The sequence below is a fragment of the Microtus pennsylvanicus genome, chromosome X (assembly GCF_037038515.1).
Source record: "Microtus pennsylvanicus isolate mMicPen1 chromosome X, mMicPen1.hap1, whole genome shotgun sequence".
Classification (NCBI taxonomy): Eukaryota; Metazoa; Chordata; class Mammalia; order Rodentia; family Cricetidae; genus Microtus; species Microtus pennsylvanicus.
The window spans coordinates 75544115-75571054 of record NC_134601.1 but is presented as its reverse complement, the minus strand read 5'-3'; the positions used below and the strand labels follow the sequence as shown (position 1 = coordinate 75571054).

Here is a 26940-nt window from a genome sequence, read left to right as displayed (position 1 = left end):
CACTGAACCATCTTGCTAATCCATATTCTATTTTCTTGAACAGCATTCAGGCCTTTCTATTATTTGTCGTTTTCTCCTGGGTCTCTACCATATGCCACTAGGTTTTATAGTTACTCTCATCAACTGCCTGACTATTGGTGCTCAGTGACAGGTTTAGAATGAATGTAACTGCCCCAAGGATGGCAAAGGCGAAGTGCTCTTGTAACTATATAGTTGTTTATTAAGGCAGTTGAACTTGAGTTTTAAGTTCTTATCCAGACAAATCACATAAACAAACAAAAAAGTCCTTCACCCAAGAAGAAAAACTTCTAGTCGGAGTGGGGAGACTAATCTGAGAGGTTCTATCTATGGAGGACTGAAGTGTCAATCAAAAGAAGTCCCTTTCTCCAGAGAAGTGTTACTAGTTAACTTTGGCAGCCTGGCTGACAAAGCAGCTGCAGGAGGGCGGAGAAAGGACAGGGGCCAGCGGGCTAGTAGCGTAAAGGGGAGGGGCTGTGGTGACGCAAGTCAAACTGAACTCCTTTGTCCCTCTTCGCTCTCCGTCCGATAAGAAAAAAAAAAAAAAAAAGGAGCCGAGAGGGTCATAGGTATGGCGGCTTTTAGGGTAAGTGAAAAGAAACTTAGTTTTCCACCCCTTGCTCGCTCTGAGCCCACAACATTCTCATAATTGTAGAAGGGTCGTCCATCGTAACTCCTGGAGGGAGCCACTCAGCAAGTGGCGGCCTCGAGGTGCGACTGTGAGAATCGGGATCTTTAAGATTTGCAGTCACAACACACCTGCCTAGCAGGGTCCTTAATCCCCTGCAGTGAATTGCTACCTGGGCGGGCTTTAGCCCCTTAACCCGCTGTGTGATGAAAAGGCCGGAGCAACTAGCCGCTTCGACTGAGAGAAAAATAATCTTTGGCATTTGTCTTAGTGCGTAGGGCGGGGCTCAAGGACCGGAACGTAGAACTTCCTTCAAAAATTATTGGGGAGCAAAACAGACCGAGATGAGACGTCCCAAGCTCTGTATTGGACGTGGAGTTAGACATAGTGTTTTTACTCCCCGTCGAATAACAAGTTTCTTTGGGGTTTTATGAGAAAAAAGTGCTTTTATATACAAATCGGGCTAGAGGAAGCAAGCCAGCTGCTGACTCTTAGGGTTTCAACATTAGTTTACAAGTACTTCTGCACTGTAGTCTTTCAGTGTATAATGACCCTGTTAGTCCCGAAGGAGATAAGAGTGTCAGTAATTCAATCAGTATGAAGTTGATTTTAAGTTGGCTTAGTGTTGTTCTTTAGTTCCCACTCTTCCTGCATTTCTGCGGTTTGCGACCTCATACTTTCCCTTGAATTATGGACCACTCTCCTAACTGGACTCCACTCCCTCCATTCTTCTGATGGAATCCATTTTCTCTGTGCTGCTATGGTACTTACACTCCATTATCAGCTCTCAGGGGTCAGGTTTTACACTTCTAGGTAGCACCACCTCCTAGCCTCTGCTTTTCCAGCTTCCTCTCCTCTCACCCAGGAATCCTCCCCTCTGGACTATCTTACTTTATCTCCCCATACACCCTTTACCGGCTCTTTCTGCAATTCCTAAGGTGCCCTTGCCCATTCCCAATTCATTTCTACCAGGTATGTCCAACTAGCCTTTTGGTAATACAACAGACAAACTTCATCCTGGAGAATCACAATCAAATTACAAAAACAAAACAAAATTAGTGTTTTTAAATAAGTTTACAATTTTGTGTGAGGTAGGATGTGGTCTGTAGGCACAGGTAGGGCACGCCTGCTTGCTCTTGTTGCTAAGGGAGTGTCCTTGACCAACTGTAATAATGATCCACACAAGATAGTTATTGACAGCCATACTGATAAAAGTTCTAAGTCCTTTTTTGATGGCCAAACCAAGAGTGAGTTGTGACTCTGAAAAGTTTTGTGGTGCCCAAGTTCAGGAATACAGGGCCATTAAAGGCAAAACCCAGAAAGATACATCAAAGTTAGGTGAGGGTCAGTAATCTTGAAACATTTATTTTTGGCAGAGTATAGTAGTTATTCAGACATAACTTTCCAGTTATTTTGGTTAATACATCTGGACTTTGGTCAGGGCCATGGAAGTCTCACTTGTTGCCAAGGCAGACATGACCATTGTGAGGAGGGGGTAAAGGGCTGAGAACTGTCTAAGCAAACAGAAAATGGAATCAGAACATGATGGCATTACCTTAATCATTTCATTCCCCCATTTGGAAAAGTGATTTTTAAATTTTTTAACTTGGATAAAGGGTAAATACTGGTTCCCGATGATCAAAGGCAAGTTTTTTGTCTGATGAACTTAAAAGACAATTTATTATATTAGGCCCTATAGCAAGTCTTATAAAAAGGGTGAGTAAGGGAACATCCAGGACAGTAAAAAGTTGTGAGCCATGGCTTTTAATCAGACATTTTATGGAATCAGAAGTTATTTCCTTTATACTTTTGATCTAAGCTATTTTTTTTCATAATAATTTTTGATTTGTCAGCACAAAGGCAGAAAGTCTCTCTTACCATCACACAGTCTTTCCTGGAACATGAAAATTAAGTGTAAGCCTTGCCCGTTTTGGGACACTGTTTCTGTCAGGGACTCTCTCTGGGCATGGAGTGTAACTGAAGGTGTCTGGTGTCTATCTAGTTGATAAATGATCTGTTGTAGGCTCTTTCTCCCACATTAGAGCTGTAGTGTTCAAGGCAGTAGTTCCTATCACCCCCATATCCCCCATCATTGGAACGATGGCAAGGGGCAGCCTTCTATACTGCCGGCGGGCACATCTTTTCCGTAGTACTCACGGCCAAGGAAAGGACTCATGTGGCTGTGCAGGAGCTGGTAACAGGGTGGGAATCTTAGATGGTCTAGGCGATTTCTCCAAATCATTGTTTAGATTACTTAAGGAAATTGACTGAGGGTTGAAGTGTATTTCAGATTCCCAACACGAGGCCACACCACACACATAGGCCCACACACATAGGCCCACACACATAGGCCCACACACATAGGTCCACACACATAGGCCCACACACATAGGCCCACACACATAGGCCCAGTGTCACTTCTGTTTTTGTTCTTAGGCTAGTTCTCAAAGCACCCCCAACCCAGCTTATTGACTGACCTCTGTAAGGCGTATTATTTCCAACTGCACCTTTTTGTATGCCATGGCCTCCATGGTCGTCTCATCAGTTGTTTGGAGAGGGACTATTTTGTGGTTTGAATTGATCTGTAGGGGTTTTTTTGAGACAGGGTTTTTTTTTTATTTTTTTATTTTTATTTATTATGTATACAATGTTCTGCCTGCATGTGTCCCTGCAGGCCAGAAGTTGGCACCAGATCTTATTAGAGATGGTTGTAAGCCACCATGTGGTTGCTGGGAATTGAACTCAGGACCTCTGAAAGAACAATCAGTGCTCTTAACCGCTGAGCCATCTCTCCGGCCCAAGAGACAGGGTTTCTCTGTACCTTTGTAGCCTATTCTGGAACTCTGTCTGTACACCAGGCTGGCCTTGAACTCACAGAGATTCGCCCGCCTCTGCCTCCCTAGTGTTGGGATTAAAAGTGTGTGTCACTATCGCCTTGTTCCTGCAAACTATTGGTTGTGCCCACCAGGGGCAGCAGCAGTCAGGTAAAATAACCACAGTGAGGGTCCGCAGCAACCTGGGTTCAACGTCCAGGTCACCAGAGGTCTGGAGTCACTGTGGGCTGCACTAGCCAAAAGAGGTCAGAGCTCTGTGGTTACTTTCCTTCCCACCCAGGCGCGGTGGTCTGGTGACCCACAGCAGTGGTCTGTGGTAAACTGATAAACCTGCCCTGCTAGCCTGTGCTGTGCAGCAGTTAGGTGGTGTTGCAGCGAATGGTGTTATTCCAGTGCTGTGCAGCATAATAGAAGGCTTCTCTAGTCCTGACATTCGGCTAGCTACCAATCCTTTGCTCTTTTCACTAGGAGAAAGTCCCTCCAATGAAACCCCTTGTCAGCTTTATAGTTGTCAGTCATCCTCGCTCGTACATTGTCAGTCAAACAGGAAGCTAGAAATTTGAATCAGATGTCTCAGCAGAGATTTTCCTGTCAAGCATAAAATAGTTATCATGGATTAACAAAAGCCATACCAGCCACATGTGGTAGTGCACATCTTTAATCCCAATACTGAGGAGGCAGTATGAAAATCAACACAGTATGTCTCTCACATCCCCAAACATATTCTCATAGTTTTTCACAGGCTTTTATCTTTAATTTTAACCCTTTGAAGATGACTATTTGCAATACTGATGAGCAAGGACCAAATTGTACATTTTTTGTTATTATTGTACTTGGGATGTTTTTGTTATTGCTGTTCAGTTACCATAATTTTCCCCAAGAGTTTTGCAAGAAGATACAGTGTGTGTGTGTGTGTGTGTGTGTGTGTGTGTGTGTGTGTGTGTGTATGTATCTGTGTATATGTGTGTGTGTGTGCTTTTTCACCTTTTAGTACAGTATCTGCTTCACATTTTTGTATAATAAATAACTGGACCTCAAAGACTTTCTGTTCTTAGTAAATTTAATGATATTTTATTTTTTAGAGGTGATTCACTTACCCACTATTTCCAGAAGAAAATAAGCATCCTGATAATCCAGGTCCTCTAGTGACTCACTGGTGATTACTCTAAAGCAGGGCACTCTTGTCTAAGACTTTTATGTTGCTGCTAAGAAGTAGCTCTTAGGCTGTATCTCCAAGATGAAGCATGACTAGCTCTTTTTTTTCCCCTTTCAGTTTCAGGTAGAGAAAAGAGTAGTATATCTGTTAAAGTAGAAGATGAGTTTGGTTTCATTTGATATTATCACAGACTTTCTTATCCTTGGAAAATTGTCTGGTATACATAGGGGTGTGTGTAGTCCAGAATTCAGAAGAAGAGAGTAAGATATGCTTTCATGGAAAAGAAAGATTGTCATTGTCTGAGTCTCTTCTTTATGACCCAAATGAATATATGGTCATTAACCCAGTCTACTGTAGATCTTTCTCACAAAGGTGTAAACAAAAGATTTTGGGGGAACCATGCTCTATTGATAGCATTTCCTTTTACTGAAGGACACAAATATACTGTTTGGGGTTGCTTGATAATGTCTTTTAGAAAGGATTTTATCATCATAGGAGTGATTGGGCCAGAAGGTATATTGTGAAGGTCTTGTATTTTGAAATATAAATTCCGATAATTAAAACAGTGATATGTCTGTTATCTGTCCCTTGCTTGTAAAACTAATCTCTTATCATTTATGTTGCATCTAATAATCATTAATTTATTCTGGAACAGATCTTGATCTCTCAAGTTAATTTCTGTTCTACCCTCTACTTGTTATTTCATAAGTTGTGTATGTATGCCTTTGTGTTTACTTTCCTCTGGTGTGCACACGTTAGCTTTGTAGAAAGAGGATATCCCCCAAAAAGAACACCACTGGTATAGTTAGTCACTCCTTCCTTCTCTGCTGAAAAGACAGATATTGAGAAAGAAAGAAAGAACTAGTAAATAGATATTTAAAAAAAGAACTGAAAAATACAATTTGGAACAAATGATAGTGGAAATATAAAGATTGGTGAAGGAATTGATTCTAAAGCAGAGCAATGATTAAAAGGAAGCGGTGGATAGGCTGCTTTTCCCTTTAGCTAGGTTGGTGAAATATAACTTCCCATTGTTCTCCACTCCAATCTAGTGACCCAGAGTTTACATATAGCTTTGTGGTGATATATTTCCCAATGAGTAAATGAAAACATAAAAAAGAGCCAAATTAGAAATAGAAAGCAGATAAAGGAGATTTATTCAATGCAGCCATATTAAGAAGAGGGACAAATATACCCAGTTATTCGCCCACATCACTCTTCAGGGTCCTGAAGTGATGTAAACTTTAAAAAGAGGGCCAAGGATGTGCACACCTAAGCAGTCCCAGTCAAGGTGTGGTCCCGCCTATTTACCCATCACTGGGCTTCAGTCTCATTGTATAAGGTGGTTGGCAAGTTGTTAAAACTGGGTGAAATCTCTTCCCAGGTGACAAGTTTCCCATTTGACTGATGCCTCTTCCTTCTCCAAGAATGAAAACTCATGGGGGAAATTACCATTTCTTTGGGATCTGTTGTTTCAGTAGTTTGATACTCAAATTAAGAGGCATCTTCTTATAAACTTGTTCCAACAGTCTCCTTTCACCTTCTTTTTTAAAATTTATTTATTTATTAAAGATTTCTGCCTCTTCCCCGCCACCACCTCTCATTTCCCTCCCCCTCCCCCAATCAAGTCCCCTTCCCTCGTCAGCCCAAAGGGAAGTCAGGACCGCGAGGGGTGCACCCACACACTGAGACAATGGGCATGTTCTATCGGGAACTCACCAAGGCCAGCTGGCCTGGGTCTGAAAAAGCCTGGGATAAAACCGGACTCGCTGAACATAGCGGACAATGAGGACTACTGAGAATTCAAGTACAATGGCAATGGGTTTTTGATCCTACTGCACGTTACTGGCTTTGTGGGAGCCTAGGCAGTTTGGATGCTCACCTTTCACCTTCTTTTGGCCTACACAAAATGCCATCTATTTAAGTAATATTTAAGCAATTATACTACAAATATATTTTCCCTAGAGAACTCACTAGTGAAAAGATTATTCTAGCTAAAGTATATTGATCTGAATAGAAAATTCTATCTATGTATTTGATACAGTATAATTAATTTTACCAAGATTTTTTTTTCATGTCATATGCAAAAAGTTGAATTCTCTCTTTAGTAAGAAATGGCCATGCTCCATTTGCACTAACAATTGATCTTCAAAGTTTTGAAATTTGGCCTAGAAATCTATTATAAATTACTACCCCTTTTCTTTCAGCACCTTGAACATTTTATCAATTTTAGTGTTTCCTTCTTAGAATGTTTCTTGGAACTTGAAAATTTTTGCGTATATCGAGATAAAATATTGTTTTAGTATTGGAACCTATGATCATATGCAAAATTTTCAGAGTAAATACATTTTGAGGGAAGATATTTTATAACTTTGTTCTGTTTTTCAGAAAGTTAAAAGTTAATAGCATTGAATCAGCCCTCCAATTAGATTACCCTTAAGATTTTCAGTTGTTTTGTCGTTTATTTGCCACTACAAAAACTTAGCAATAGACTTTTAATAACTGTTACATCAAAGAGCTTACTAGATTTTGTATTTCTACTACCTTGTTTACAATTGTGGATTCTTCACTACTTGGATATGAAGTCACTGGTTATTCAAAGTCTCAGAGTGATATACTACTACCCAACAGAAATCTATTTTAGGAGAGAAAATAAGTTGCATGTACTCAAAATAATAATATAACATATTTGTAAGTTCCAGACTGTTGCTTCACACAAATGAGAGTTATATGAATTTGGAGAGAAGGATTTGAGGGAGCCAGTGGAACTTGAGCTAGTCTTTCTGAGCAGGGCAGAACTGGGAAGATAAATGGAGTCTATGGACTGAGAGAAGAGTGTGCTTTACATGTTCGAGGCCTGGGAAGATTCATTTAGCTAGAGTCAAAGGGTGTATGGGCAGAGAGGAATAAAGATGGTTGTTGAGGTGGGAGAATGAAGCAGTAATTTAGAAAGATTAATTTAGCAGTCCTCTAGAACTTATTTAATTGTTTTGGAATTTTATAACACATAAAGCCTAAACTGAAAACAACTTGAAACATACCTCTTTGAATGTTTCTATTTAGTGTTCCTTTCCTACATCTCTACGTCCTCCTCTTTCCCTACATATAATGCACATATGTTTAGATGTGTGTGAAACATGGCCTTTAGCGCGTTCTTAAAATAGAGTTGCTGGTTTTGACAGTGTATAGTATTTGTCTGACCTTGATATCCATAAACTGAATTGAGTTATGCCAATCTTGTGCTGTTTCTGAAGAATTCTAATTATATCGACTGTATATGTTTTTATTTTTATTTTTGTATTTGTTGGATTTTTATCTAAGCTAAATTTTCAAGTGCCACTCAGTAATAACTGCACGCCCATTTAGAGTCATAACATGTTCAGAAATTCTAAAATAATTTAGTACTTTCACATATTTTAATTAAAAATTCAATGTTTCAAATATATTATTATTTTGGTTCTATTATTGAATTATAGAGCCACATGAAGCTGAGCTGTTCTGGTTATCTTATGATTGGCCTTTTAAAGTCTAGAGCTTTAATTTTTATGCAAATTAATCTCACATGTGCCATGTCATTTTCATCCATTTTACACTAGGGAGTTAAACCCATTCTTCTTCACTCGCTCTCTTCTGTTTTTCAGTTCTACTAATTGAACTATGGTATAGCTGTTATAATATTTAAACATGAGGTAGACCTGAATGGATAATTGAACTCAGAAAGAACCTTAGAAATTGCTATCTTGAAAAGTGTTTTGCTGTTGTTTGCTTTTTTTCTTCATGAATGTATATTATTGGCTTTATGAACAGACTGGGTAATTTGCTCAGTGAATATATGACAGCCTTTCCCCCCAGTCTTTTCAGTCCTTCAAGGACCTTACAGAGTACTGACATTTATTTACTTATCTTGACCCTTTCAAAATATCATGTATACTTTCCGCACTGTTAACATACTTTCTGTCACAGAGTAAGCATCCAGAAAATGTTAATTATCTACCACTTTTCCATCACAGTGTACTATTAGAGCACAGTTTTTTTTTGTGAGCATATTCATCTTTACATGTATCACACATTACTACTTGCTGTTAGTGTCTTTTAATATTTAGTTTTTCAAGAAAAGACTAGCTCCTATGCACATTTCAAATAAAAGACATTTGAATGTGAAAAACAGAACAGAGAGATGAAAGAATCTAAGCCTTTTCTGAATTATGGAAAACAGAAAAATGATTTATGTAATGTAATCACATTGGGAAGAGTGACAAAGAAATCCAGGGAAAACCTACAAGTTCATCTTAGAAACCCCCAAGTCTATCTTGGGGGCCTGAAGTGAGATTAAAGTTAAAATAGAAGAAAATCAAGGATTTGCACAGCTAAGCAATTCCAGACAAGGTGTGGTCCTGCCCACCATTGATCCATTCTTGTGTGAGATTCAGTCTCATCCTTTAAGGTAGTCTAACAAGTTGTTAGAACTGTGTGAAATCCTTTCTAAGACACAAGTTCTCCACCTGATTGGGGCCTATGCCTTGCTCTAGCATGAGATTCCTGGGGAAATTCCCATTTCTTTAGTATTCATTGCTTCAGTTGTCTGAAAGTCAGATTGAGAAACCTAAGTGTCTCTTTAAAATAGCTGTATTTTCTGCCATGCCAGTTATAATTTCCCACTTTCTGTTTCAATACTGCAGTCTTGAGGTGGAATATGTTTCCTTGAAACAAATATAATAAACAATTCAATTAGGAACCAACATTAAAACACATTTAGTTAGTGTCAGGTAGCAGTGCATCAGAACCATTTTTTATAATCTTTTGGCTTTTAGTTACTTTAGCTACTTCATTTTGTTCATTCAAAATAGGATGTCATCATGAAGCCTAGGTTGGCCTCACACTTCAGGTTTTCCTGTTTCAGTTTTCCAAATGCTGGGATTATGGGAAAGTGCTACTGTAACCAGTGTGACTTTATTTCAGTTTCTCTCACTTTTCCTTTGTCTCCAAACAATATTCTCTGAAGGCATTACTGATTATCCACCTGGTGGTTTGTTCTCCACCTGGTGTGTCTGAATTGATCTTCATTGAACGGGGTGGGTAAGTGACAGATGTCAGTGAATTAGTGCCAGTAGTCTCTTTTGGCTCAATTTTAAGTACCTGAAGTATAGTAGAAGCGGCTCTGCTTTCTGGCATACCTGAAGTTCTTTCTGCTCATCATGTGGGTAATGTCCTAGCATTTCAAAACTGTTCAGGGTCATTTGTCAGTAACTGTACTTTTATAGAAGGTTGACAGTTTAGCTATAAGACTTTAAAGAAGCATAACCATCAAGATTAAAACTATTTTGAAAATTAATTGTAAATATTTATAAATATCCAGTACCTGTTCATCTTTATAAGGTTTACATAGTTTGAGGCATCTATACATGTAAAATATCAAGAAACAGTTAGCATAATTATACAAAATTACTATTTGAAAACTATTTCTATAACAAAGTATAAAATCTCTGTCTTAGTAGAACTAGTCTCTAGCACTGACACTCAAACAAAATCTCTTACAAATTTGGGGAACAGTGGTAGTTATTACAAATAGATCATATACAAGTATTTTTGATGTACACTAGCAAAATACTTATTAGAGTATATATATATATTATATAGAGAGACAGTGTTATATATAATATGTGTTAAATATATAAATTTTTAATAAGCATATAAGAATATTATGCATACATACAAATGCACACACACAATATCTCCAGGTTTTAATTAGCAAGATTTTCCAGAATGGCTGTTTTTAATGCCTGTTTAACTATGTAACGTAAATGGAAGTTTCTTTCCTGCCTGGTCCTCTCGCCGTTTAGTCCCAAAGAAACACACAGAGGCTTATATTAATTATAAACTGTTTGACCTATTAGCTCAGGCTTATTATTAACTAGCTCTTACAACTTAAATTAACCCATAATTCTTGTCTATGTTTAGCCACATGACTTGGTACCTTTTCTCAGTGAGGCATTTTCATCTTGCTTCCTCTGCATCTGGCTGGTGACTGCAATTCCTTTCCTTGTCCCAGAATTTGCCTCATCTAGTTGCCCTGCCTATACTTACTGCCTGGCTGCTGACCAATCAGTGTTTTATTAAACCAGTGCAAGTGACAAATCCTTACAGTGTACAAAAGCATTATCCCTCAGCAATGTAAGACAGTAAGAGGTCAGCATGATACCATACACATAATGAAATCATTGTATCCAGAGAGTGAGAGGGTCTCTGAAATCCCATCGTTATTTGTTTTAAGGAGGTGCCAGTTGGTTTTAGGAGTTAGCAACTAAAGAGACCAAAGACAAAAAAAAAACATTAGCAAAGTTGAATTTATCATGACAAGACACCATCATTTGTATTGGTTGTTTCTTTAAAGAACACAGATAGGTGAACCTATGTATATGAGAGGAATATTTTTTGGCATTTGGAACATCCCATTTACCTATCAATAAAATCATTTATCCATGTTTATTAAATATATACATCATGCTTATTGTTGCATATGCCCGTGGCCAAGACAAATATCATAAGCTTTATTGGTTATTGGAGAGAGAGAGAAAAGTTTTTTTTAAGTTGAAAAATGCAGGGTGTTTTGAGAACACATTTTAGTACTAAGTTATCCAGTCTAGGACTCAGGGGAGTCTTTCAGAATGAGAGAAAGGTTTGGGAAGATTTTTTTTTTGTTATTTCTCCATAACGCACAATCTCTGAGTTGTCTCTCATTCTTATCCAGGATAGTGTATGACCCATGTCCCAGGATATACTGTACATTTTCTGGCATGCTGTGCCCATTGCTCAGACTCGCTCTGGATGGCTACAACTTGTTACTGTCTCTCCTTCCACACTGTGCTGAGCAATAATACTTGTTGGTTGTTTTGCATGTATGACTCTTACATGCTTTTAAACTTATAAATGTATAATATAAAGATTTGATGCACAGCTATATATGTTCCTAGTCACAGAGACATGAGGCACCAATTATGGTAGAGTCAATTTAAATTACTTACAAAGTTGTCATTTAAAAGACTTCAACACAAAATAGATTCTGAAATAAATTTTGACTTTGTTAAGACACTTTTCTAAGTAGGAATAAGTCTGAAACACAAACATCAGAAAAAATAAGTTCATCACAAAGAGTAAGATAATCTGTTTAACAACTTTTTTGTTTTAGAGATAAGAACTAGTTCTCATTTTACATTGCTACCTTTGCATTAGAACATGAGCAATTTTGAAGTAGGTGAATCTTACTAGTTCTCAAACTGGATTTTTATAATTGGGGTGAGATACCAATTTTTATTTTGTACTTTTTAGACTTGACATAAATCTGTATTAAAGACAGACTAGATTTTAAAAATAAATACAGAATTATCTAACATTATCAAGTTTTAAATGGTCAGAAATTAAAAAATGTGTGTGTGTGCAACTTTTGTGTGTGGGTGTGGGGGGGGGGTGTCCATGGAGATTAGAAGAAGGTATCCAATTCTGTGAAGCTAGAAGTATAGGCCAGTTTGAGCTGCCTGAAGTCGGTGCTAGGAACTGAACTCTGAAAGAGCAGGACTCTAAACCACTGAGCCATGCCTCCAGCCTAGACTTACATTTGTAAAAGGAGCAGTGGGTTTTTTCATCAGACCGGCTCCCGCATGGCTAGCTTTACACCCAAAATAACAACACACAAATTGCATTCACTTAAACACTGCCTGGCCCATTAGCTCTAGCCTCTTACTGGCTAACTCTCACATCTTGATTAACCCATTTCGAATAATTTGCGTAGCACCATGAAGTGGTGGCCTATCAGAAAGGTTCTAACTACCGTCAGTCTTGGATAGGAGAAGCATGGCGTCTGCCTGACTCTGCTTTCTTTTTCCCAACATTCTGTTCTGTCTATTCCACCCACCTAAGGGCTGGCCTATCAGGCCAAGCAGTTTTCTTTATTAATTAACCAATGAAAGCAACAGATAGATAGAAGTCCCTCCTGCATCACTCCTCATGATTTTAGGACTTTACTAAAGGTTTTAGATAGCTGATATCTTCCGAATATTTTACTTTCACATATGTGTCCCATGTCTCTCTTTGCTACTATTGTTTTTTAATGCTTAGGTTAAATGTGATTTGTGGAGAAGATGTTTCCAAAGTGTCTGAACAGTAAAATGAACCTTCTTTAAATTGCACTGTTTGATTTTTTTAAAATTAAACAAATGTATTAATAAAGTCATATGTCAGTAAAGGAAAATATTTATTTCTGAAGAATATGATTTTCTCCTTTCTTATTTCAGATATTTGGGATTTTACTTGATTATATGTCCCCATAACATTGTTAGGCTGGAAATACAAAATTGATATTCACATGTTTTATAAAAATATTTTTTAAAATTCAAGGCAATAGTGATAATTACCATTAAAAACTATGCTTATGTACCTGGTACAAACCCAGAGATAAATTGGCTATAAAGTCTCTTAGATTTATTTGCTTCAATGTAAGATGAAAATGGTGAGGTTCAAAGTAGCATGAGGAACCACATCTAATTAAAGGGTTATGGGAACCTTCATTGTGAGCCCTTATCTAGCAGTTCTTGGGTCTGTGAATTAATTCATCTGGTTAAAGAACTTGTAGAACAAGTCTGCTGACCTGGGTTCCATCCCAGATCCCACATAGGTAGGAGAGAACAGACTTCAAACTTGTCCCCTGACTACAATGTGTGCACTGTGGTGCCTGAACTACCCCCTTGCCCAACCCCCAAGTTAAAATAAAAACGATGATCTGTTTTCAAAAATGACGTTTTCTGTGGCAGTGATCCACAATTTACTCAGAATTTTGAAGGAATGCTAAAGGAGACACAAAGCTAAGAAAACAATGGATGGCATGTTTCCTCAGAGACAGTGCTGGGGAAGAGGAGGCAATTGTTTTCTGTGTTTATGTCCCAAGAATAGCGTCTGTGTTTTGTTTAAGACTGAGAAAAATGTAAATCAAATATATGCATGTTTTTATGACCACCATCCACTGAATTATAGAGTTAGGCCATCTTTCAGGAAAACCCATCCCATATTTGGGTAACATTTCTCATTTTTAATATTTCCCTTTATCCTTCTTGGAAGAATGATACCATTGTATTTCTCCACAGTGACCATGACTAACTTTCAAGGCAACATATATATGCTCTGAATGGATAGGTACAGAATTAAAAATGATATGATAATAGTTTAATCTCTTCTTTTTGAAAGAATCTCAAATTATTAAATGTTGCAACTCCAAAGTAACACTGTTTAATAAAACTTTCTTCAATAACCGAGACTAAGTCTGTGCTACCCCGTAGATTAGCACCAGAGACACATCTATCTACTGAGGCCTTGAAATGTGACTTAGTGGTATAGAAGACCTAACTTTTAAATTAATTTTAAATGTTCATAGCATAAATAGAACCTGTGATGACAGCCCTAAGTATCTGCCCTAAACACTTCTTTTTATAAATAAGACATGACTAACTGGTTTTTCTCATTTGCTTAAGAACAGATCTGGGACTGAGCAGTCGTGCTGTGAGTAGATGCTATTTCTATATCTGAAGTTTTCAGAACTTTTAAGTTGCTGATCAAATAATGATGATTATTTCTACTGCATCTATCATGTTTAGTAATACCTTTTCTTACCATACCCATTCTACTATCCCTGTCAAAAGAGAAAATAGACGGTCTAGCAAGATGGCTTTGTGTTTAAATTACTTGCCCTCCATACTTGCAGATCTGAGTTTGAACCCCAGGGCTTACATGGTAGAAGGAAAGAACAAACTTCCTCAAGTTGTACTCTGACCTTCACATTTGTGCATGGCAGGTATCCATCCCAGAACACACACAAAATAAGTATGGGTAATTGAAAAAGAAAGAAGAAAGTAGAACTTCAGAATGAAGTATTCAAATTAATTTGGGGTACCAGTTCTTAATTATGTGTATTTAATATTAGCATTTTTTATTTCATGTGTATGGGTATTTTGCTTCTGTGTATTTATCTACACCACTTGTGTGTATGGTGCCCACAGAGGCCAGAAGAGAACATGCCACTGGAGTTAGAGATGGCAGTAAGCTACCATATTTGTGCTGGGAATTGAACCCCGGTTCTCTGGAAGAACAGCCAATGTTCTTGACCACTGAGCCATCGCTCCAGCCCTTCATTTAATTTTTAAAATTAATATACAAAGTATTAAATATTATAATGTCTTTGGAAATAGTGTGTTCTAGTTGATTCTCTTTTCCCTCATATCTCCATTCCCTTTACATTCCTGCTGTTCCCTTGTTCTCTCTCTCTCTCTCTCTGAGTCTTCTTTCTGCTTCCCCCCTCTCATATCTCCATCCCCTTTTTTTCCCTTGGATTCTCATATCTCCATCCCCTTTCCTTCCCTTGGATTCTCCTCTCTCTGAGTCTTCTTTGCTTACTCCTCTCCCTGCACCTCTTCGAATAGTAACCTTTATTTCTAAATTATTAGAATTTCCCTATAGTTTCCATATTCACAATGTTTGATGTGAGTAAAACTTTATGATATAATCAGTGCAACATCACTAAATATAAAGCAATTACTTCTGGTGACTTTCCTTTTCTGAGGAAAAAGGTGACAATAGCTTATTTGTTACAAAATAATATTCTTGCAAATTATCACTGTCATTTACCATCATACATTGTCATAATTAGAAGAAACTCTGGATGATTTGTAGTTCAACTTCCTTTCAAAAGTGGGGAATCTGAAGCATAGTGTACACAAAAGGTCACATAGTGAACTAGTTGCTGAGCTGAGGCTAGAACCCAATTTTTCTATTCCACAGCCTCGTGTTCCTTCAGTGATACCATTTTTACCTTTGCCTTTTAGATATTCACAAGTGAACTAGCCCCAGGGCACTGGAAAGCACAAAATTCTATTATGCTGCTAATGGCTGGCCTGTATTTTGATGACTAATCTCAACTTGTCACAGCTCATTAGGTACTGGAAATAGACACACTCAGTTCCTGAGCCAAATTTTTAAAAGCATTTTATACCTGCAATATTGCAAGCACAATTGAATTTTGCAAATCTCAATTTGAAAGGACAGCTAGCTGTTTGCATGTGGTACTTGTTGCATAGCTATATTCCAGGGTGCCAAGCAGCTGCTGAGGCATGTTACCACAGGTGTCTAATATATGATTTCTCTTTCTTTGAGCAAGTAGAAAATACAATCACTTTTCTGAATTATATTGATCAAAAGGCTAAATATTGTGGTTGTAATTCTGTGAGAACAGATTATATAATGTAGGCCAGCTTCAGTTTTATCCAGCAGTGAAGCTATTCTAACCTGCCCACAGCATTTGCTGCTGCTATTAGATCTGACATTTTAAAATGTCGTGGTGGATTTCATGAGCAATTTTTTTTAGGACTGAATGATCCCTTGATTTTAGCTGAAAGGCTGAGAAGCAATCAAAAGTAAATGATAAACAATTAATTCAAAAATTTTTTGGGCCCACATCTTTTCTATTGAATCTCCATATCTATCTAGTTAAAGCTGTCATCGCTGGCAGAGAAAATAAGTATATATTCTACCTCTGACCTTAAAGAGTTAATAGTCTACTTGGGGAGTAAATGGTCATGCCAGTGACAGATGAAATAAAAAGCTCAGGATAAGAGTTGGGGAGAAAGAAGACTACCTGTATAGATTGGAGATAGATTACAGAGAACATGAAAGGTAAAAAATGGTTTTAAGCAGTGTGTTAGGAAAGAGGAAGCCAATTTATTTTCTTGATGCAGGATGGTGATCTGATTGACAATAAAATTATCTTGACTTGACAGAGGCAATTACACTTGGCTGGAGTTAAGATGCGACTATAGAGTCGTGGCCATGGGCTAGGAGAGACTAAGGATGACAGCGATGATGATGATAGTGGTAGTAACAGCTAATATATACTGAACCTTTTGTCTGTGTTAATACCTTTGTGATAGGTGACATCAGACATATGGACATTGACACATGAATTCGCTTTCTCAGAGCCACATCGTGAATAAAAAGTAGAACCTTAATTTACATTCAAATTTGATTCTGAAATCTGCTGTCTTTTTACTACTTTACCAAATAGATGAGAAGGGATTGGCTAGGTTGGTGGTTCCTATAATCATTTGTGTCCTGAAGTCGTTTGTGCATAGCTATATTATTAACAGTCATTGGCATAAACTGTTGAATTACATATTGTCTCTCCTGTTAGTAAACTGAGACTCGTAACCTGAGGAGAATTTCATTACAGTGTCTGTGTGACAATGTTTGCCTCTTCCTCATCCTTCTGCTTTTTCTGCTCCCTCCCCCACTTCCTTGGATGTTGATTAGCTTTGTCCAAGCATGAGTTACAGTGCTGTTGGCCACGAGGTCAGTGTTAATGAATCAATAAAATATATTAAACAAAATGTCTTAAATTAGAAATGAATGTGAAACGAGGTTATATATTGATGAAAATTAAACCAGTGAATCACGGGAAGCTAACCCTGGGTTTTCCCCAGGAACTGTCGTTCCCAGCTACTTTATAGAGCAGAGCAGTCACAAATAACAAGAATCAATTATTTTCATTATGAAAATGCTGGTAAGGGATGAGTTGTACTGGGATGAGAGACTTATGTGCTGTTTATCTTTGCTATTTATAATCTTTATGTTACAGAGTGCACTTCCTAAGGCCTGCTCTCCTTTGGGAGGCACCAATTTTAATTCTCATTGGTTTTTAAAAAATCATTTATAATTTGCCCTTGACAAATTGTTACTTTTGCAGTTAGAGATAGTTTTAGCTCAAGTTCTTTCATTCTTGTTAAATCCAGAGCACCTCTTCCTAATTTTAATGCTACTTGATTAATTGACAGCCTTACCTTATAATTTTATAGTATTCTTAAATTCCTCTGGTACTTAAAAATAATTTTGTTTGTTTTTTTTGTTTTTAAATCAGGAATTGACAATGTTTTGTAGTATTTCTGTTAAGGGTCAGATAATACTTTTGGCTCTGTGGAATATGTGAAGTCTGTAGTCACATTTAGAAACCTTAAAGCATGTTTTACAATCATTCTTTTAGCTCAGAACTCAGTCCAGAATTGGCCCAACATTGTAGTTTGCCAACCCTTGTTTATCTGTTTCAGCATGCTGCGCCATCAACCACTCCTTTTTATGGATGGAGTAACATCGATTTCACTGTTTTAACTCGTACTTAAAAAGGACAAAGTATGTTAATTTGTTTTTGTATTAGATCTTAATTACCAACCAATTCATGTGAATTTATTTAAAGTCTAGATGATATTACTGTATTGCATGAAATAATGTAACTACTCTAAGATTGTCCATATGTTATAATACTTCAAAGGTGTTTTTCTTTTTATCTAGGGATTACTATCTTGGGAAAAAATAGTTTTTAAATACTATAAGACTTGACCTATTTCACATAATCATCTTAGGGTTTTAGTATCAAAATTCCTTAAGTTCATAGGTAAGCATGCTTTATGGCATCAGTTCTAATAATTTTGAATTTTTGTACTGTAATCATTAATGATCTGGTTAATCACGAATACATTGTGTATCTAGGAACAACAGCAGAATTATCAAGACACATGTATCTGAAAGTTCTTGTAAAGCCAGATCTGATTTAGAACTTGCCTTCCTGCCTTTGCTTCCCTAGTGCTGGGATTATAACTGTTTGCCACTTAGAAGTAGTGGCATTAAATATCCTGTGTGTGTGGTGTGTGTGTATGCATGTTTATTTGTATGTGAGTGCGCTTGCTTGTATGTGTGTATGTATAGGCCAGAGGTTGATATCACTTATCTTCTTTGATCACTTTCCATCGTTAATTCAGTGAGGTGGGATCTCTTACTGAACCCAGAGTGCTGGAACTCACTATTTTAGCTAATCCATTTAGGCAGCTTGTCTCTAGGAGTCCGGCGTCTATTTCCTGAGTGCTGGCATTATATGCTGACTTCCAGGCTCTTCAGCTATTTAAAGTCCACGACAGGGGTCCATACTCCAGTTTTCTTATTTTATGGAAAGTGCTTTATCCACTGAGCCACTTTGCAGCCAGACACTAATGCCTTACTAAAAATGTTTTATTTCCAAAAGATATGCTAAAAACAAAGAATTCAAATAAATTATATTTGTGAATTTTCTCTCATTAAAATAACTAATAATCTTTTTATTTTTAAAAAAAATTTAATATATATATATATATTATTTACTGAGATGCTTTGAAGTAAAAACTAGTTTTGCAGCCTCCTTGGAGTGAGTGATATTTTGAGTCTTTATTTAAAAATTTTAGTGAAGCACAATTTAAATTATGTGAATGTGTGGGTGTTGTGTGTCAGTGCAGGTGTTAAAGGAGGCCTAAGGCATTGAATACCATGGAGCTGAGTCACAGGAAGTTGTGAACTGCCAGATGGGTGCCGAGAACTCAACTTGGATCCTCTACAAGAGCAGTATGTGCTCTTAACCATTGAGACACATCTTTCTAGCCCCAATATTTCTTTGTTTTAAAATTGCATTTACGTTTCCATACAGGGTATTAGATACCATGGCATTTCCAAACTACATGTATTTCAGTAGATTGTTTTCTCCTTTCATCTTTTCCACTACCCTGCCCTGACCCCCACTTCTGTCCTGTTCCCAGTTTCTTTGGCTCTTTTAAGTCACTGTTGTGCTTTTGCGCACTTTTGTTCTTCCATGCTGTCTGGTTTTACCCTGTCTTGTTCTCCTTCCTAGTTTTATAGGCTTGACACACAGTTAAAGGCATATAAAATTTTCAAGAAAGTGAATGATTATGGAAAGCATAATATTAGCAGAAGAGCCCCAAATCTTCCATGTTTTTGAGTTATATTTCATTTATTTATTTTGCATGCGCCAGAGTGAACATGTGTCACTGTGTTCATGTGGAGGTCAGAGGACAACTCGTCTGTGGAAGTGGCTCTTTTCTTGTCTGGGCCTTGGGGGATTGAATACTGGTGGTCAGGCTTGACAGCAAGCACCCTTACTAGCTGAGTCAGCTCACCTGCGCTTTTATTTTTGATTGCATGCGTGCCTGTGTGATATGTGTGTGTGTTAGTGCAGTCATCCATGTGCTATGCTGTGGTTCTGGAGGTCAGAGGATGACAACTCTCAACTTTTCCAGGCAGGATTTCTCTTTCTTTCTGAGGCATGACATACTCCAAATTAACTGGTTCAAGAGCTTCTGGGAGATCTTCCTGTTTCTACCTTCCATTTTCCCACGTATTTCAGGTGTGTGCTGCTGCAGATGGCTTTTTATGTGAGTATTAGGAATTTCACTCAGGTTCTCAGACTTGTAAGTGCTTTTACCTGCTGAGCCATCTTATCAGGCAGTCAGTTGAGGTTTGCGAGACACAGTTTCATGTTGCCCAGGCTGGCCTTAAACTTGTTACGTAGCCAAGAATCACTGTTGAGCTTCAGATTTTTCTCCTCTACCTCCTGAGTGCTAATATTACCAGTATGCACTACCTGCTGCAGTAGGTTTCTGCAGTATCAAATACACTCTAGGGCTTTGCGCATGCTCGGCAAGTGATGTTACCACTTCTAGAAATATATGTTCATTTAAAATTAGACTTGGCAGAAGACAGTAAGATTTTTGCACTCTACAAGAGTTAGGGCAGCACAAGGGGTTTATGTAAATGTATAAAGTAATTTTAAATAGTTGAATATTTAATATATCTCCCAAGATTCCCCCAATACTTATCAGGACTTAGAAACAGAGGATCTTTTTACTTACAGTGATCTTTTTGATATGTCTTTTTCAGATGGGAAAGTTGACAACCATGCCCGCAGGTCTGATATATGCATCTGTAAATGTACATCTGGCCAAAGAAGAGGAACCCAAAAAGCAGCTAGTAAGACCAGAACAGGTAATTGACCTACCAAAGTTTGTGAATTTTGAATGATATAGGGATAATAGAAACACTATGTAGGTGTTTTGCTACATCTATCATAACAGATATTATATATTTTATAAGTATAAAGAAATAGCTAGAGATATCTAAAATATATAATATATTTAGTAGAAATACAAAATTATAACTTCAAAAATGGTGATATTTTTCTTAGTAGCAATCCATTAAGAATGGGGTCTTCAGCCACAAAACCTTCTACCTAGTTTGTCTTGCCTGGACAGTGTTCTGGGACCAGATCCTAACAAAATTGTCATCACAGATACCAGAGAGACTTTATCCAGCAACTGATAGGGACAAATTCAGAGTCCCACAGCCCAAGCATAGGTAGAGCTCAGGATGTCCTGTGGAGGAAGGATCAGATAGGAGAAAGCAGAGGGGTCAGGGACACCATGAGAACATGGTCCACAGAATCAGTTGACTCAGACTCATGGGGGTTGCAGAGATCCGAGATCCTAGGGCTACTGCATATATGTTACGAGTAAGTAGCTTGGTGCTCTTGTGGGATTCCTAACAGTGGGAGCATAGGCTGTCTCCGACTCTTTTGTCTGCTGGTGTGACCCTTTCCCTCTACTGGGTTGTCTCGTAGATCCTAGATGTGATGGTATGAGCCTGGTGCCTGGACTTATTGTAGCATGTTATGGTGTGTTTGAGTGATGTCCTTGGAATGTTCGTCTTTTTCTGAGGAGAGATGGAATATATCTGGAGAAGAAGGGAGGTTGGGGGGGGAACTGGGGGAGGGGAGGGAGGGGAAAATTTGTCAGGATGTAATATATGAGAGAAGACTGAAAAATGAATGGGGTCTTAGAAAATGGGAAGCACATGGGAAAATAACATATAAATGTTGGAACAGCTTGTTTTAGGCTCCTTCAAATTGGATACTCCTGGTTATATTCATGATGGGGGGAGGCACTTGAGTTTGAGCACTCTTGTCTTGTCCGTGACTTCTGCTGGCTTTGGCCTTTATTAGAAAAGAGTCTGATGTCTGCCATATATGCCTTCACTTGTATTACAGGGGCTCTGCTGTCCGCATTTCCCTTTGCAGTCTGTATGCTAGACAGGTTTTTACCTGCCCCATACTACTCAGCTCGTACCCTCTGTGGTGGCTCATCTTCTAGTTATGTGGTGTCTTCCAATTAGGTTGGGGTTATGAGAAGCAACCATATTACTGCTATTTGCTTTTGTACTTTGAAGATCTTCTGAGTATTAATTACTTTGCTGGATGGATGCAGATGAGGGTATCATGTAAATCACCAGAGCTTCACAGTTCTTGATGTCTATAGCAGAGCAGGGTTGATAGGTGGTGGTTCTGGAGATGGATTCACATACCGAGCATAGGCCCAGAGCTATCAAACGCCAGTGCTATTCTCAGTTGAGGAGCTATGGTCCCATGAGCCTCATGCCACCTTCACTCTTCTGCCTGTAGGTGTCTGGTCCTATCACTTCCTCTGTATCAGTGTTTCCCAGGGCCCTCTCTTATCCTAGGGCTGGGGCAGATGAAATTTAAGCTCCCTGACTTATCGTTGCCCCCTTTTCTCAGGCCTCCAGGTAGCTCAGTTTTAAATAATGAATTCTTTATCACTAGAGTGCCTAACTCCTGCCCTTAGAGTGACTTGTGGGAATCTCTCCTGCTGCCTTGTCCACTGAAGGAATTACTCTCTCATCAAAACTTAGAACTGGTGCTGAGGCTTGTTATAGTTTGGGGGTTATCCTACAAGTAGGGCATTCTGTCTCTTTCACCAGGATTGCCTGGCTTACATTTTGAAGGCATCCTTTGCTTCCCATCCTCCAACAGTGAGCCATGCAGATGGAGCACACATATGTACACATAATTAAATAAAATCCAGTTAAAAATTGAAAGTAATGTGTCTTTTGGGTATGGTGATCCCCATCTGTAATCCCAGGACTCAGGAAGCAGAGGTGAGAAAGTCATGAGTTTGAGGCTATCTAGTTACCTTGAGCTATATAGTGAAGCTTAGTACCTTGGACTACATAGGGAGGCCCTGTCATATAAAAAAAATACAACAAAACAACCCACTGGATCATACTATATGTGACATCACTTGATTTTGCCTTTATAAATAGTTGTTATGGTCAGTTTATCATATCATATCTGTACATTCTATAGACAGTTTTATCTGGTTTTTAGATGGAAGGCCAATGATGATTCCTGTTTTGACACAATGCTGGAAAAGGCATCCCAGCTATTTGTTTTTGACATGAACTTTATTCTATCCTCAGCTCCCCATATATACTGCACCACCTCTCCATTCTAAATATGTTGAAGAACAGCCTGGTTATTTACAAATGGGCTTTGCATCAATACGTACTACAGCTGTTCGTTATGTTGGCTGGTGCAAGGTAAGTCTATTTTGATAGTTAAATAGCAGTGTTTTTAATTAATTGTTTCAGGTATTCATAGATGTATTTTTAAAAGAGAAAAACCACTTTGAAACTTAGTGGCTTAAAATATCAAGCATTGTATAATGGCCCATTATTTTGAGAGTTAGGGTTATGATGACAGTTCAGACAGCTGATTCTTCTATTCATGTGGTATTGCCTGAGGCCACTCAGTGTCATTCATCGGGCAAATGGGCTTAGCTAAAGAAGCCAGAATAGCTTAATTTATATCTTTAACACCCTGACAAGTGCGGCGGAAGACTAGACTCAGCTGAAATTGTTGACTGAGATGGAAGCTGATAGCACACTGATGTTTTATTATCATCGTCATATACATTTAGTTGTGTGTTGTCAACATCTTTACTGTGAAGATCTTAGTAATAGTCATACTAGTGTTTTTTTCTAATTCTAGAATAATAATCACAGTTTTTACTTCACCAACAAATGTAGCCTGATTGTCAACCCATGTGTGATTTTAGCATTTATTATATCATTTTTTGGTAATTTCATGCATAAACACCATATTTACATCAGTATGAGTATTGTTTTTACATCATTTCTACTCCAACCTCTCCCTCCTTCAACTCCTCCTGCCTTCCCACCACTCCCTCTCAACTTCATGACCCCTTTATTATTGATGTACATACACATGTGCACACACATGAGCACACACGCGCACACACGCACTGCTGAGTCTGTTTAGTGTTGTTCATATGTATATATATTTAGGACTGACCACTTGGCATTGGATAGCCTATCAGGGGGCTTGTTTCCAGAGAGCACTTATTATTTTTTCTTATGGCTCTTAATCTATGACTGGGACCTTGTGACATTTCCTATATCCTAATTCAAATGTCAACTGATAGTATCATTGCTAAGGCCATGTTTAGGCTGCCATGTTGTTAAGATTTCTAGACGTAGATTCCATGTCATGTATAATTCTAATATATTCCTTTTAAAAGAAAATTTGAGGCTGACGAGATGGCTCAGTGGGTAAAGACAATTGCACTGTGAGCCTGGTGACCTGACTTTGATCCCCAGAACCCATGAAAGGAGAAAAGAGAGAAACAACTCCACAAAGTTGTCCTCTGCCTGAATTTATACACACTGTGTGCATATGTACACAAATACATATATGTACACACATACATACGTATATACATATACACATCACACACTCACACACCTATGATCATCAAGAAAATTCAATGAACCTATAAAAAATATCGTCCTTAGATGAACTCTCATCAATCTGTATGAGATTTCAAATGTGATATGGGTTTATTTTTGACAGTTTGTGCTTGTCATACAATTCCAGGGTACTGGTTGTGCTAGTCACCCTTAATAATGTGATCTCTGCGGGAAATATCTTAACTAATTGTGGTCTGAGTCATGCCCCTCAGGCTATATGCCAAGAACAAGATGATTCAGACTTAGGTCTCTTGAGACCTAATTTTCTATAGTGTACTCAGATGTGTCTTCAGTGAGGTAATTGTTCCTGAGAGATCTTTAAATTGCTATTGTAACTATCACCCAATTTAAGACTGAAAGAACATTTTATTCTGTTAATATGCTGAAGCAAATAGGTTGATGAAGGGCACTTTCAAATGCATTTCATCTTCAATGTAAACAACTTTTCCTCTCTAATTTTCTCCTAAATACGCAATCTATTCCTCAAAAAAGTCTGATTTAAATTATTTCTTTGTCAGAAGTAGCATCATGTAGTGCAAATTCAGAGCATGCTCCTAGTCTTCGCTTAGTCTATTGACTAAGGTAACAGTGCCCCCCAGTGGGGAAAAAATGAATTCCTAAACACAGCTAAGGAAAATTTCCCCAAAGACCAGTTTTCTTCCTTGATGGTTAAATGGTACAAAATCAGATCAGTAAGTATTTTAATGCTGCAGCCGATGTTTTCTTAGACAGCCCTCCAAGAGAAATGTCTCAGTGGCATTTTATGTTTTATGCTAGTTTGTATAGTTTTAAGCCATGGTGAACATCTCTGCTCCCTCTTAAAATGAGACAAAATTAGTAGACCAAGACATCGCATTCCCATCTAATACAATTGTTTCTGTTTTTCTGCACTGAAAATATCTGTTATTCTTGTTTCCATCTCATGGTTTCATACCTAAGGAGGTTATATGTTTAGATTGGTTTTCTTGTTTGTGCAATACAATCTAGCTTGTAATATATCAAGATTCTGAGTAAATCACTCATATTTCCCCTAATGTAAGTGAGACAACACCCACTATTCAATGAATGTAACAGTATCTTGGCATTCAAGTAAGTTAGAAACAGATAAACAAACAACCCTCCCCCCCCCCCCCGCCGCAAAAAAAAAAAAACCATTGCTTTAGGGTGTTAATTCCTTAGGTGGGTTAATATAATCTTGATTTATTATTCCTATTTAAAAATAAATGCCTCATTTTTTTTCTCATTCTAATTGCACACTAAAATGAAAGTAAGAGATAAAGTGCTTTTCATTAGGCCTTTCCTGTTTTTGTTTTTTTCTCTGCAAATCACTATGCTGTTGCTATTGCATCCTTACTAGTCAGATGGTTGTGTGTTTGCTGAGATAGACCTCCCTTTGTGATTTATATAAGATTCATTCATTTTATTCAGGCCATTATAAAGTTTTCGGTATCTGTTCTGTGATATCACTGATTATTTTAAAGGTATTACTTTACCCACTTCTATGAGAAAAACAAGACACCAGAATTACTATGTTAAGTAAAATGAGAGTAAGAGATGAAAGGATAATATAGTAAGCGGGTGTACTCACAGTTGGCAAACCGAAGATCTGGCTGTAGATTTGAGTGTAGTACTAAATCAACAGCTAAATGTAATCTCAAAACTGTGAGCTATTGTGTCAATCAACCACTTCAAAAATTCACATCCTCTTTTGTTCCTTTTTTTGCTTAGGGTGTTTATATCTTTATGAAGAATGGGATAGTGGATACAGTACAATTTAGTAAAGGTAGGTGAGTAAACCCTCTATAAATAGAAACATATTATGGTTTTAAGTTATATTGTGTAAAATTTAAGAATATAAACATAGTATATTACCCATTGTGATGATTATACTGATGTAGAAGATAGATTCTGGGTTTTATTTGTAATAATAACAAATAAATAGTATGTACTATTTATTTTGAAATTTATTACATGGTAGGCCTTGTTAGGTTGCTGAGTGTTGCTGTTCTAGCTACAGAGTTTTTTCTTATAGATTAGAAATGGAGGGTTAGAAAGTTTAGTTTCCCAAGGTTATTCAGAGACAATACCGAGGTTTAAACTCAGGTCACTTTTAACTGAGAGTCCACATTGTATATTTATAAAGCATAAGGTAAAGATTTATCCCCTCTTTTCTAATTCACTTAAATGAGTGTTATTATCTGTTAAATTCATCATGCTTTTTTATCAATTGATGGGAAATGACATAGCTATCACTCATCTTGATATGTTTCACCTAATATTGGAAAGTAATTGTATTTGATGTTTTAGCTCCTTAATGGTATTTGGCAGCAGACATAACTTCCTGATATTCTTTGGTTAGAGGTGTTGGCAAAATTAAACATGTATGGAAAGCAGAAAGAAATATCAGCTAAAATTTTAGGTACCTACAATAAACTTAATGAGCTTTATTTGCAATAGTAGTACTTAATATACACTAAGGATTAACTATCAATATTTTTGGGACAGCATCTTACTGTGTAGCCTAGGTTAACCTGGAACTCATTATCTTCCTGTCTTATCATCTCAAGTGCTGGATTAATATATACACCAATATACCCAGCTATCCTTCATTAATCTTGAGGAGCATAGTTATATATGTGATTGTCATCAAATAACTATGATAGAAGAATATATTTTTAGATCTGGAAACAATTTTTATGTTTAAAACACTGAGGCATATGTACTTTTGATTATGCTTTATATGTTTTTGTCTATTTTTACTTCTCATCATGATCTTTAAC

At 37.6% G+C, this 26940-nt stretch overlaps 1 protein-coding gene across 2 annotated transcripts in view; it reads left to right on the top strand.

The window, feature by feature from the left end:
- The first annotated feature begins 504 nt into the window (after positions 1-504).
- The window catches only part of Apool (apolipoprotein O like), a 48083-nt gene continuing 21647 nt past the window's right edge, over positions 505-26940 (top strand). The window contains exons 1-4 of one of the 2 annotated variants that reach the window (XM_075957797.1): positions 505-604; positions 20423-20527; positions 22811-22930; positions 25889-25943. In XM_075957797.1, coding sequence (XP_075813912.1) covers positions 590-604; positions 20423-20527; positions 22811-22930; positions 25889-25943 — 295 coding nt within the window. In that variant the 5' untranslated portion in view covers positions 505-589. Of the gene's footprint in view, positions 605-19870; positions 19890-20422; positions 20528-22810; positions 22931-25888; positions 25944-26940 lie in introns of those variants that run through there. The other variant, XM_075957798.1, reaches the window with a different exon arrangement.